Source organism: Xiphias gladius, chromosome 17, assembly GCF_016859285.1.
Source record: "Xiphias gladius isolate SHS-SW01 ecotype Sanya breed wild chromosome 17, ASM1685928v1, whole genome shotgun sequence".
In the NCBI taxonomy this organism is placed as follows: domain Eukaryota; kingdom Metazoa; phylum Chordata; class Actinopteri; order Istiophoriformes; family Xiphiidae; genus Xiphias; species Xiphias gladius.
Genome location: NC_053416.1, coordinates 19,825,598 through 19,840,344, shown reverse-complemented (window position 1 = coordinate 19,840,344; position 14,747 = coordinate 19,825,598). Strand labels below are relative to the sequence as shown.

General features: G+C 38.6%; 1 protein-coding gene across 1 annotated transcript in view; it reads left to right on the top strand.

Moving 5' to 3' along the window:
- The first annotated feature begins 231 nt into the window (after positions 1-231).
- LOC120802467 (roundabout homolog 2-like) overlaps positions 232-14,747 on the top strand; it is a 76,223-nt gene continuing 61,707 nt past the window's right edge. The window contains exons 1-2 of the mRNA XM_040150324.1: positions 232-286; positions 3,659-3,985. Coding sequence (XP_040006258.1) covers positions 232-286; positions 3,659-3,985 — 382 coding nt within the window. The remainder of the gene's footprint in view (positions 287-3,658; positions 3,986-14,747) is intronic.

Genomic DNA, 14,747 nt, shown 5'->3' with positions numbered 1-14,747 from the left:
CGGAGAGGAAGAACGGATATGTGAATGAGCACGATTTCCTTCGGCGACTGATAGGACTGTTTAGCTTGTGTTAGCTGACTAACTTGAAACAGTAAATTGTCACAAAGTCGCAGAAGTGAAAACAAGACTGATTGATTAACTGATTTCTTTTTTTTTTTTTTGCTTTTTTTTTTTTTTTTTCGCTTGAGGAGGAATTCATGCGCCGATAGCTGACGGGGGCAATATGCCAGAATGGTTCCTCTACAGTATCTATTTCTCTGTGGACTTCTGTACACCCAGACCGACGGTAAGTTCATGAATACAGCTATAACTAAACGCTGTGGTCGAACGTATGTCTTGCCCCACACCAAGCGTTAGAAAAGCGCATCGGGCTGTGACCTGAAGCGTGTTCGACCCCATGGTCTTACCAGCTGAAGCGCACCAAGAAGGTACGGTACGGTAGAAGTACGGTATCCCACATGATTTATAGTGAATTAGCTGCTCCCCTTGTATTTGTGTGTAAAATACCAAATGCACCATGCCGGTGTGCCATATCATAGTTGGTTAATTTAGTTCGGATACGAGACATTGTGCCAGGCCAAATATTTAATGGCATAGGTAGACGGAAGTTGTTCTTTTATTCATAAGGGCAGCCCTAATTGAACACATTTGTTACTCGAATAATAATCTTTGACAGCTTTTAAATTGCCATTATTCCCACGGGTACTGAAATGAGTTTTAAATGTCAGTTTGAAATTTGGGTCCAGTTAGCCACACTTAACTTATCTCTGTATTCTCAATTTCTCTGCTTGTCTTGTACTTGTATAGTTCATTAAAAGTGTTTCAAACCTATATTTCGTCAGATTGTGCTTTAGAGTTTGCATTAATTATTTCTATCTCGGGTCATATGGCCTAAATGCTCAGGTTGCTTAGGCAGATGATGGAGCTACTGTGGGTCCTACAGCTGAAATGTCTAATGTGCCGTAGAGAATATGCTTACTCATATAGTCTGGAAGTCCACCCTTGACTTTTTGTGTCCAGAGAACACTTGTACAATACAAGGACCTACTGTGCATATGCACAAACGCAGCTGTACCTAAGAGACATATCTAAGATTCTTAACAAGCAGTGCTGTCCTTATCATGAAGTGTTTTGTACTACTTTGGCCCCTGCAGCCCATAGAACATAAATCTGTGTCAGTGGAGTAAATGTAGTGCAGGTGTGATCAGCACATAAAGTGGGTGTAGATACGGGTGAATTCAGGACACTGGTAATACTTTGTGTAGCTAGTTTATCTGGTAGAGCACATCCATGGCGTCTAAAGCGAAGCAGTGCAATGGCTCAATTTTTGTTGCCATAATTTCCGTTGATTGAATTCTCAGGTAATTTTATAGGCTGTAGATTGTGCTGGACTGCTCCTGACAAGTGTTTCTAATGTTTTGTCCACCCCATTTGCCATACATGTGGGCTGAATTAATTGCAGGGCTGGTGCATTGGTTTGTGTCATATTCTGCAAATATATGTAGCTCACTGTACATTTCAACAGCTTTGATTTAGTAGTTGAAATACAGTAAGACCTTGGGGAGGACTTGATGGTTTTCAACTGACTACACCTTTGGGAACAATGTAAGCAATCTGTGATCTATTAGAGAGGAATATGTTGAGACTTTGCAGTCGGTGTACAATACCATTTATAATGCACTGACAGTGTGCCGATCTTGACAACTTGTATCTAAGTCTTACTGATTTCAAATTGCAGCGATCAGACTGACTTTGGTTGTGGCATCTCAAATTTAACTTTTAAACGACATAAAAAACCTGAAATACTTGTGCTCTTCACACGGCAGTCAAATGTATCTTTTGGTTATAAGCCTAAACTGGGATCCTCTGAACTCTACTAGTAGAGATTTGTAACCCCGAAATGACCTTTATCAGGGCGCCCTGCTTCCGAGCCCTCCTGACCAGTTCTTTTCTGCAAGGCCTTGACTTTAGCTTCAGCACCATGGATAGATCCCCATTAACAAAAAGGATTTGATGCTTTTAACAGCCTTAAGCAATCCAAGACGGAAAGACAAGGTACATTTTGGCCAAAAAAGTATTCAAAATGTTTCTTCACCAAGAATCTTTATTTTAAGGCTCAAACCAAATTATCATTGAATTTTTAACTGAGCAGGACTGTTCATCTGTTTAAATCTCAACACTTAAGTCTTTAAAATCATTCATTTTATATCCAACCTATTTGTAATCAGGGTCATGGGGTTCTGGAGCATGCACTGGGCAGAAAGCAGGCAAACCCCCAGGACGGGTTACCAGTCCATCACAGGGCTAACAGATTGACAGGACCCCGCAGGACCTTCTTGCTGTTAGATGGCAGTACCAACCCCTGAGCCAATGTGCCACCCACAACTTAAATCATCTAATTTAAATTCTGTTGTTTGACAGCATAAAACTCTACATTAGCACAGTGGAGACTGGGTAATGGGACAACCAATTATATCCACAAACTCTGTGTTTGTTTGTGCGTTATCGTGGATCTACACAAACGTTATTTACACTATAAACATATGTATAGAGTTTTAAAACCATGTTAAAAACATAATGTATCACCATGTTTCGGTGTGTTGGTGCCAGCTAATGGAATTGTTTTTGTCAACGAACCTCTTAACATTATAGACTGTCACATCAATTTTATGCACATTTGCAGCTTTAGTCTGGTTGCTGTGTAGCAGCCAGTCATCCCGGTTGCCTTTGCAATTTGTCACCATCAAGGGCAAAACCATGTAACATCATTTATATTTATTTACATCTTATTTATTTCTTTGCCTCATGTCAGTCCAAAAAGTCTGTTTTAGTGACTCGTACATCACACTCTAGGTTTGTCTGCATGCACACAACAGAAAAGGAAGACCTTTTAACACACGCATTATAATGTGCTCACATACCATGAAACAGGTGAGAGTTGTGATGCTGTCATGTCTGTAAACAAACACAGTGACACTACATTTGGGTCATTCCTCTGTGACATTTAGAGGTGGAATTTATGAAGCAGCATTGAATTGAGCTAAGACGTTCACATGGCCAAATAAATGGAAAGAATGAGCAGGGTGAAGGTTGTTAACTGGGTTGCGGTTACACATATTATGACATTTTTCTCATCAGGATAGTCAGGATTACACATTGGCATGACATTTGCTGAGGATTGAATATCAAATACACGGATTAAAATCTAAATATTATGCATGTTGATATAGTAATGTAGGCTTTAAGGAGGAAAGAGAATTGTAAACTTTGCATTTCCACACTACTACAGTACAAAGTGAAAAATCCAATGCAGCAGTCACTGTTATACACCCACTGAGACAACATGTTTGATGATGTCAATGTTTGATGGAACGTGTTAATGAAAAACCTAATGAGATGTAATGACTCCTCAGCTCCTGTCTGTGAAAGTAAATATGGGAGCCTGAGCGTCGTATCATGGCATATAGTGCTGTCAGTAAGAAAATGACACTAGTCACCTTTCCTTTCAAGAACTGTAATGAAATTTATACTTTATTCATTTTATTCTACCAATCACATTTAAAAATCTGTTGTTTGTCGTGTGTGTTATCTGTTATGTGTGTGTAAATATTATGACTATTACTTTAACAGGAGTTTTTACTCTCTTGTTTCCCTCTAGGGTCTCGTCTTCGCCAGGAGGACTTCCCTCCCCGCATTGTGGAGCACCCCTCTGACCTCATTGTGTCCAAAGGGGAACCAGCCACTCTCAACTGTAAGGCAGAGGGCCGTCCAACCCCCACAGTGGAATGGTACAAAGATGGGGAGCGTGTTGAGACCGACCGCGACAACCCCCGCTCCCACCGGATGCTGCTGCCCAGCGGGTCCCTCTTCTTCCTACGCATCGTCCATGGACGACGGAGCAAGCCCGATGATGGCAGCTATGTGTGTGTGGCCCGAAACTATCTGGGAGAGGCTGTAAGCCGGAACGCATCTCTAGAAGTAGCATGTAAGTCTGAATTTTCATCATGTCCCTCTAGGCACAAAGATAATGCCCTGGTCAAAGGACTCTGACTTTTGCATGACAGAAGAATGGGAAAATGGTTATGCAGTATGTATTGAGGTTGGTTTTGGGGGGTATATGAAAATGTGAAAATGTGTTAATGTCGCATTTGAAAAAGGTAGTGTTTATGTTAAATTAAGCATAACTTTTGGGGCTGTTGTGTTAAGGGATCCATATATAAAATGTCATCTGTCATAATATGAGCAACGTCACCTATCCACTGAACCCACAAGAGTGTGTGTGTGTATACTTAGCTGTGTGCATGGCATGTGTTTTCATATTTGTGTGAATATGTTTTCAGACTGCTAGTGAGACCTGTTTGGATGACCTGTTAGAGTAATGTATGGGCAGAGCTGTGAATTGCTCCAGGGAAGGAAAGAAAAAGGGGGCATGATTTTAACCTAGCTAACTCCCTTTCACTGTTTGGATTTGGAAAGATGCAGCCTGCTCCCAGCCAGTTCTCTCCCTGTGTGGGAGAGATGCGCTCTGGGCTATTCACATTTCCATTATGTGCTAAACTGAGCTGATTTCTTGCCATGAACAAGATGCACACACGCTCAGACGCACACACGGATATACATGCATGCACACACAAACACCCACACTGTCTCCCCTGCTCTCTGTCTCACTCTCACACAGATGTAGTATACAAGCAGGAAATAGGGAATTCCAGGCAAAGAGTATATTGCAAGTTGATTTTAAATATATAAAATACACCAATCAGCCTATATATATATATATATGTAAATGCATTTCTATATACATTTTATACATGCCCGTTTGAATCATGACTTCACTATGATGCACTACATGCAGTAGTTTGTTGTAATAAGAATTGAAAGGGACTCTGCCCAATGCAATTATGGTCTTTATGGTGCTGTTGTAACTTGTGCTGCTTTGCTTAGGAAATCATGGAATAGAAAGGGAAAAAAAAAGATAAGAGCCTTGAACCTAATAGCAACTCAGTAAAGGCATTATCTGAGATCTTTGTGCTTTTTGTGCACCACATCCTCTTTGTCTTATTGCCTTCTCCACATTAGACACATGTGTTTCTATTTTCTTTCTTTTTTTTTTTTTTTTTTACTGGTGCTGGTTCCTCTCTTTTCTCTCAAATCAATAGTGGTGAATTGCCCTGGAAATTCTAATGCTTAAGGAGATGCTGGGTATTTGAGAAGACATACAAATCTGCCTTTAAAAAGGAATGTGTATGTATGTGTGTGTCTACATCTTGATAGAGTATATAGCATTGGCTTTTATGTATAAAAGACATTGTGGTGTTCGGTATTCATTTGATTACTAGTGCTAAAGCTACTATACCATCATACTTGTCTAACTGTAATAATAATAAACTCTATGCTATACATGACATTTACATTGCACATATTTAGCAGTACAGTTGTGTTTGAAGAAAGAGAATAATTCTCTCTCATAACGAAACCAGGGACCCAAAACTGTCGTTGTAGTGTCAGGAGACAAATGTTATAGCTGCTCTAGTGATTCCCTTGACTGAATAGAGGCTGAATTTATAAACACAATGACTGTGTCAGAGTGATTTTGTAGGGATTTTGTGGTTCTCCTAAAAATACAACAAAGCCCATCTGTATTTTGCAGTTCAAACAGCCTTTTTGAATTAATTTTCTGAGTTAATTATCACATTCATTGTCAACGGAGGAGCTGCAATTACTATAAGTAATCATTTTTTCTTCTCTATTGTTTGAAGAGAGGTAGGCTACTTATGTATCAGCAACACATATGTGGGTTAACAGCATATATTGCTCTGTATTCCTTGGCTGCTATATGACCATGCAAACCAACCGTGGGACGTAAATACCCCCATTCCCTGTGTACATTAAATTTGAAGTACCTGCTATTTGACTACTGTGAAACTGTGAGATTGTTGTTGCTTCAAATTTAAATCTCCTTTTTCTAACCCTATGTATGTTTGATGTTCACTATGTAGTAGTCAAAGCTCCATTCAAAGGTCCTGTTCAAAACTTTACCCCTAAATGATGCTATTTCAGTGTTGATCTTATTTGCCTGTTGAAATAATAGAGACTAACCTATTTTGTTCTGTGTTGTATTCTCTTGCACAGACAGTGTCAATAGTTTGTTTTTTCTGACAGTATGACCAAGGCAACTCTAGTCATCTTTGTGTAATTCAGAATATCATGGCTACAGGGACGCATAATCGTATGACTCCTTCCGGGGCTGCAGGATCCTGCTAGTATTGCTGCAGCCAAAGTTGTCATGCAATGCTGTAGGTGGGAGCAAGCGGGTAGATGAAAGTGCTTTGGGGATTCTCTGACAGTGAGCCTTGCTCAAAATGGTTTGTTTCCTTAGGAGTCCACACACATCCTCAAATTTTCTAATGGGATGTAGCATTGTATCTCAACCAGTGGCTTAGAAAATGTAGCTAACTAGAGGGGAGCTGCTCCCTTGGGTGCATTTGTGCTGTACAAGCTCAATTTTGGTGGTTCGTGGTGCATTTTATTAGCTTCAGTCTGACTGAAATTTGAAGGGGCACTATTCATTCCATGTGATGCAAAACACTTCAGCTGTTTCAAATGGTAGCAAAGCTTAAAATATGTAAATTAAGCAGATATGCCAGACAAATCTACAGCTGGCAGCCTGGCAAATATAAATAATCTACCTCATAATGTTTGTTTGTCTTATAAATTAACCAAGTCTTACTAAAAAACACTTATTCCAATACAGTTGTTTTTCCATATGAGTTGCATAGTAGAGCTCACGATAAATATTCAGTAGATAGTAACTTGATGGCAAAAAAGCAGAATACATTGGAAAAAAACGAAAATACACCCAGAATGTCAGTTTTCCCTAAATCTGAAGAAATAATGACATTTACTTTACAGTTATTTGAAGTTCTTTCTTACAGTTACGTTTGTTTTTCTTGTGCTTCATCATTTCAGACACCCTTCAATGCAGCTCTGACGGCCAATTAAGACAGTATTAACATATTTTTGTTTTCATTGGCATGGTTATTTGTTCTTTCTTAATCTTGTAGCATGTTGTAGACAATGGATTTACAGAAGAAGTGGTTAAAGTTCAACACATAGCTTGCTGTAGTTGAAAATGACTGAACAAAACCAATATGTATATTCTCAACCATGTTTTTTTTTCTCAGACTGGAAATAAGAGAGTCAAAAGGAAGACTCAGGAAGGAAGCAAATTTGATCCAAGGCCATAGGGGAACATGTACGATATCAGCTGATAGGCCATCACTGGGCACAAATGTGGAGTATTTTCACCCTTGTTGAAATTCTATTTCCTGAACAGTCTTGTTGGGTGCATATTTGACACAAATGATAACATCAGCCATTTCACCAAGAAATGAGGCCATGTCTGCTTATTATTAGAAGGTCTTGTATTTTGGTTGATAAACAAGACTCATTGTGTTTCTAGTACTGTTGCAGCATGTCACTTGTTTCCCACATCCAAGTATGTAATTTTAATAATCAAGAATCACCTGCTGTCAGTGTGTACAATCTAACTGGGCCAGCCACTGAGCCAGCTTTTCACATCTTCAGTCTGTTTAGTCAGATGCTGCAGCTGAGCACTACTTCACAGCAACGTCAACAAACAATTGTGCGACCTCCAGGTCACCAGTGGACTGGCACTAATCATCAGAGTGAGTGGCTGTTGATGGAATTAGAACAGCACGCTTAAACTATTAAGAAAGGACAAAAAGACATAAACAGCGATGTGTTGAAGGGAGGTGTGGGTGGAGGGGTGGCAGATGCAAGGGTTTTCATTAGTTCAAAACTCCAGCGCAAGATGAGTCCCCCTCTGTTTTTTCTGTGTTAAGTGAATTAGAAGTATAGTCACTCAGCCAGACAATCATCAATTAAATCCTCCCAGTCACAGGCAGCCAAGAAACTATGCAGCCACAATGCTAGATAAATCCAGTGTATGGATTGTGTTAGTGTTACTGCACGGTAGTATTTATTTTGATGAGAGTGTAGACAAGCTGGACATTTATTTGAAATTTTACTAGAATGAGTAGAATTCTATTCTACTCCTAAAATTGTGGATTCTAAGATCTACAAAAAGGAGCATGTAATAAATTACAATTAATTTGAAAAGTATCCCCAAATTTTGTTGTCAAGTTACAAGTGCTTTCCATTCAAACAGGAAGTGATGCAATTTTGAGTTGGAGCCTAACCCAGCATACACTACGCGGACATACTGTAGGTGTTCCGACTGGTGGCAAAAATCGCTGAGACAAATATCTAAAACCTGGCCAAATAAAACATGACAGAGAGCCTACAGCCATGCTGGCAGCCCTGTAAGGCTGTACTTAGGCACAGCACTGCTTTGAGCTAAATATTAAACATGCTCACAGGGACAATAATAATATTACTTAGATTGACAGGTAATTTAATTCAATTTAATTCTACCATCTTAGTTTATAATGGTAATGCTTGCTACTTAGCACTAAACACAAAGTACAGCTGTAGCTGATGCGAATACCCATAGTTTTGCAGGCATTTGGTCCCTAAACCAAAGAACTGGACAAATTAACATTTTAACCTTGTAATTGCACTAGATGGATGTGAATTTTGTGCCAATCCATCCAGTAAATGTTGAGATACTTAACAGGATAAGTGAAACCTTTGACCTGCTGAAGGAGCTAGAGGAAAACTCAGATGATCACCAACTTCATTAGGGACATCCTCTGGGAATCCTGAGTTTCTGTCATGACAATCCATGTAATAGTTGTTGAGATATACAGTAGACCGACCAACAGAAAGACATTACCATCCATGGAGCCATTTAATGGAGTTCTGACCACTGTAATGGATATGATGCGATCAGTTAGATCATTTCACTAAAGTGACTCACAACTCTGTTGATCTTGTTGAGCTACAAAAATAAACAGTCCACACAGAATCATAGAATGAATGATAGTAGAATGTTAAAGAGTGGATATTTTTTTTCCTCTGTACAACCAGTCCTTTTCCAATTTATCAGAAGTTTCATTTTGACCTTTGTGCAAGTTCCTAACAAAATCATTACTATTTAGCTACAACTGATATAGTCAATTCAATTGATGAAGGTCAACTCCGGCTAAAAATGAAAGTCTGCTACCAGAATATTTTGTGTTTTCCTGTTTCCTAATAAAAAAGAACAGGAAAAATTAGTTAGTAATGAGTTAGTTAATCAATTACCTAAATTAGTTAACATTGGAAAGCAGAAGCAAATTGGGTATTTTGCTATTTAGACTTTGTTTCCTCTTGCTCATTTTCACACGTCACTAATCAGACATCTCACAAATTTTAGCAGTTGCTTACAAACTGTACCCAAAAGGGGTGGAAACGTCATTGTTCTATGTGTCACATGCTTACCCAGTCCTAAACAATTTATGTATGTAGATGTATGTATTTTGTGTACTGCAATAACAACTGATCAACATTCCTAATCAACGTATGCAGAATGCCTGTGTGAAGAAGCAAACCATTCATTTAGAGTGTTATTATCAGCATGATTATTTTTTAGGCTGTAAAGGCAGTCAAATAATTGTCTTAATCTGACCTCTGTTTGTGCTGTGTCTCTCCCCTGCCCTCACTCTCTGCTTCTGTGCTGTCTTCAGTGATGGGAACTCCTTTGAACCATTCAGCACTGTAGACTCTCCAGTCAACAATATCTGCCTAATTGGCATCATGTGAGAGCAAAAAGCATGCTTTCTCCAGGCATGAAATACTCTTGTTCTCTTGTGAGGTTGTGGGTTCTGAGTGAGATTTTTGTTGTGATATCAGAAATGAGGTTGTGGTCAGCCATTAATATTATTTAGGACCTAGTTTGCACTGGTGGTGGGATTCTGTAAATGTAGTACACCACTTAAGCTTCAGTAGGGTTCCATTGGGAGGCATTCTCTTGTTTTATGGAAAGTGGCAAGTCGTCTTCAACCTCACCTGGTGACAAAATCCAAAGTTAGTGTGCGTTCCCAGGCAGGTTTTCAACTTTTTTTGTGAGTAGATAGGTTGCCCACACTGCACCATCTGTTGCCAGTCCAACAGCACTTATGTGTTTTTATCTCCTCTTTGCCTTCCTCTGCCTTGCTCACGTTAGGCTGGTACTGGGTACTGAGTTTTGTGAAACCAGCTGAAACTGATCTTTCTTAGCTGTTGATGTGTCGGATATTACTTTGTTTTTTTGTGATCTTTGTCATTATTAGTATATGCCTTCACCACTAGCTGTCATCTTCATATTATCTCATACTGATTGAATTAAGTGGAATTAATTCATAATTTGGACATTATGGTACAACATAATGTTGAAGACAACAGAACATGTTGTCCTTGTATGGTCTACTCTAGTCATTGTGTGTTCTAAAAAGCAAAATAAACAAGGGGGATGCAGTACATCATTCTGCTGTTTCACAAGAATCAGAATAAATGTGCTATTGTGAATGACACATCGTAGAGCAAACACTGTAAACTCCCCTTGAGCCAAATCAGTGACATTTTAGAGATGCTGCAATAAAAATACTGTGATGTATATTTCATCCAAGTTTTACCATAATCAAATCAGTGGTATCTGATGCAGTGTTTATGAAGAGACAAATGTACAGATAAACACCATCAATAGTTCAAGCACAAACATTATGTATAAGAATAGAGAATTGTATTGAGATGGTATGATCATTTCCTTTGCTTTAAATGATGGGTATCCAGTTGGAGTTCTGTAAAAGAGTTGTCTTTCAAGCACAGACACAACTAAGATGTGTAACGCTGTCAATATACCTGTGCTACAAGAATATAATTGTTTTAACAGCCTTAGGCAGTGATTACACCAGAAAAAGCTACACCCCCTCATTCATACATGTATCTGTTATCTCAATCAAACTGAAGCACTTTTTGTGGTGGAGACATCAGCTATCAACTATTTGAGTGCTAGTGAGATACATGTAACTGTTTACACCGGCTACATTAAGGCAATCAAAACACAGCAGAAACTGAAACAAAAATCTAAAAAATGTACCCAAACGTTCAAGTGACCGACTAATGATCCTGAAGTTTGATATAGTTTGTGCTGTCTGTCAAAGGAGATACAATTGTTCCAGGTAGTACCGAGCACTACTAGCCTTTTCCTTTATTCTGTTGTTGAGAGGGCCCTTGGGAAGGTCAGTGTCTGACTTCTTAGGACAGGCTCCCAGGACAATTAGAGCTCTTGTTTAGAGTCACACCAAACACACAAAATGCTTTAAACCTTTTTACATTTATAAGGCCTGTAGTTTTGATTTTTTACAGGTAAGCATATTAGATTCACAATAGCTTTAATCCTGCTATAATGAATAGTTGACTGCCATTTGTGTTCTTACCTCAGTTAGAGTGGCTGAATCCCATTGAATTATTATTGTCTATAAATGCTATCCAGCACAGTAGTTGATTATGATGGTATATTTGCCTGTAATATGGCTGATGAAATGGCCATACATCCTTTTGAATAGCTCAACATGTCTCTACATTAGTTATTTGGTCTCTGTGTCTGTGTTGTATCAGTTTCATCCCATATAGAAGACTTATTTTCCTATGTTTAATGTGGTCTCATGCTTATAACAGTCCAAATATAGAGGTGGTCAGGGCAGTTAAGTGGAACTAATTTATGCATATTTTTTGGCTGAAGACAGTGAGATAAGGGGCTAGCATCTGGTGCTAACTGGACCATGCTCACTCCTTGGAGGTCTGTGCATTATGAGGTTCGGTAAGTTAGCTAAGGGCTAGCATCTGTTGTTAATTGGACCATGCAAACACCTTTAAGAGCTCTGGTGCACTTTCTTACAGTTGGTTGGAAGAAACATATGCCTGGTGTGAAGAAGCATGCTAACTAAATTTACTGTGTTGACGCTTGTTGTAGGTTTCTAATTCTTTTAAGAAGCAGCTGTATATATGTGTGTAAATTTAAGATAAAATTCAACATGTTACATTTTAGAGCCAAATGGGGGAAATTATAATGGATGTACTTCAAGATTTATCTGTGTATTCCACAGTGGTTTTAGACTGTTTTTCAAATGAAACTCTGTATTATACCCTGGTAAATGATTTGAGCTGGTCCCAAATCTTAATGTCTGACATAAATTATGCAGTGGGCAAGTTGACTTTAATTTGAAATTTTACTTTAATTCAAATCATCTGTATTTGGTACTACTATTTCTCTATATTTCTAATTAATCCACATTTCTCCTTCAGGTGATGTGCATGTTGAATTTTGATTTCAATAATATACCAACTCACCATTACAGTATATCTCTTTCCCCATCAAGAGGCAATGTCAATTTTGTCAAAGGAAAACATTATATTAAAATTTAAGATATAAGGACATTTATTGATGAGCGATTTTGGCTCAATGTTATGCTCAGTTGATTTTCTTTTCTTTTTCATTTACCTTCATATAAATGATTGATTTAACCTTCCTGGTTATTATTGTTTTATTGAATGCATCATCAAGTTTAGGGATAATTCTTTCAAAAGAAAAGACATAACTAAAACTACAGTGTCTCGGTGCCCGATGGCAAAGTTCATAAAACAGTTCAATTTGATAAAAACATTATTATTGTATGACTGTAACTAGACTATATTATCTTTACTTTTAAAACTGACAATAATTAAGAGACTAAAATCTATGAAATTAACAGTTAAGAAATGGTTATCACAGTTTATCTGGTTTCTGGGTTCATAGATTCTGTATTCACTGTCAATTCCAGTCCAATGACAGCAGCAGTCAGTGCCATCTATTAGTATAAGAGAGACTGTGTTTGGGAAGTTGTTGAAAAAATCAAAGGTCATATTGGGTCAAGCTGCTCCCATGCACCTGTCATAGCCTTTGACTGAGGATCCCTGTTATGAATAAACCAAATATTTCTGTCTGCCTAAGGTTTTCTGCCCACTGATTGAAAATCCTCCAGCAAAACAGTGTGAAAGGGTGAAGCTTCCAGCTACTCTATCCCTATCTGACAGATATTACTGCTCACACAGCGAGAAAAAATGTTTAAATCTATCAAAATAGCCATAAGTTTTCATGCTTAAGTTGCACTAGTCCAAAAGAAGACTGTGTGGTAATACTGAATCCAGTTACATTTTTAAACACAGCAAATTATCTAATGTGTATTATCCTCTTTTTCAGAAACATATCTGATAAATTTACATTCACCTGTAAATTCCATTCATTTGACATTTGATAATTTTATTTTGTGTGTATATGTTTAAGCTGGGATTTGGCAAAGACCATACTACACAATCCATTTTCAATATGATGGATCGCAAAATGATTCATTAGACACCGCTGCCTACCTTTCAAGGTTGTATATTGTGATGCTGTACACAATACATTATTGGCTATAATTTAATGCAGTCATGTTTCTACATTTGAATTTGAAATATGGTCATACATCTCCTTTTAGATGAGTTGGCGCTGGCTTAAGCTACTGCATTAGCAGACCTTGAATGAGGACTTCACACTATTACTGATACAGCTGTAACTTATTGCTGCTGTCATCCGTGGAAGCTGCAGCTGGGTGTAGCCTTCTGTTTTCAGAAAGCCACATAAAGCCATGTATTATAACCGTCATATAAAGTCAGGTTTCAGTATTAAGATGTACAGAAGGGATTGTGATGGAACAAAGTAAAATCACATGAGTCATATCTAAACTGACTCCAATCATGCCCATGCGCTCATACTGCATACATGTTTGTATGTCTGTGCGTGGGCGTCAGTGCCTTTATGCATGTGTGACTGTGTGTGCATCTGAGTGTGACAAAACTAATTGTTGTGTCTCTCAGCAAAATGATAATGCTTCATAATTGTTGCTGTGCAGTGATTGATGTACAACCCCTGCATATGACTTGTCTTGGTATTTGGGTAAGAAAGCATAGAAAAAAAAACACTCAGGCACAAGCAGTAGTATTAAAATGTGATATCTTCATTCTTTTCTGGTGCATTAAACAGGGCTGGACGCTAGACAATGTGTTAAAATATGTGTCTTTTCATGGTGTAATACCACTAATTTTAGTATGCTTATCCAATTTCTTCAGTGGTCTCCAGTCTGGCTGTGGTGATGTTAGTGAAGAACGTCACCAGCCAGCAAGAGGGGCTCTGGTGTTGGTTTATTATTCATGTAGCCTACCCAACATTCCACCCGATCTAGGCCAGAGTGCTGTTATAAGTGCTAAATGTTACATTTGCCCATTCATTCACCTCCATCACATCAGTTTGCCCGGTAATCGTCAATAACTCCATCTGTATCTAATTCACAAGAAGTGGAGAGTACCAGGCCAGGGCAGCAATAAAATGACATCAGACTTGCCCAGTAGACCCCTCAGCGAGTAAAAAGGAAAGGGAATATCCGGAAGCCTGATTAATTCATGAAATCCACTGAATGTAGTATCTTTGTTTTCTCCAGCCCCCAAGCCCACAAACTCAAGCATCTGTTTCCTCGTGTTTTTTACCTGGGTTAGGATATTTCATAAGTATATGCTTTATACAAGACAGAGCAAGCATCGAGGCCTGTCACCGCCTTTTGTGCCTGCACCCCAATGTATGTCAAATTATTCTCCGCTCTTGTACAGGGTCTAATTCCAACTAGGCAGCAAATAAGATTCCGTTCCATCTAACATGTGTCTGTATGTATAATGCTAGCAATGGTTACTGTTGGCGTTGTGAGGGCAGAAGGATGGACTGGATGTCAGAT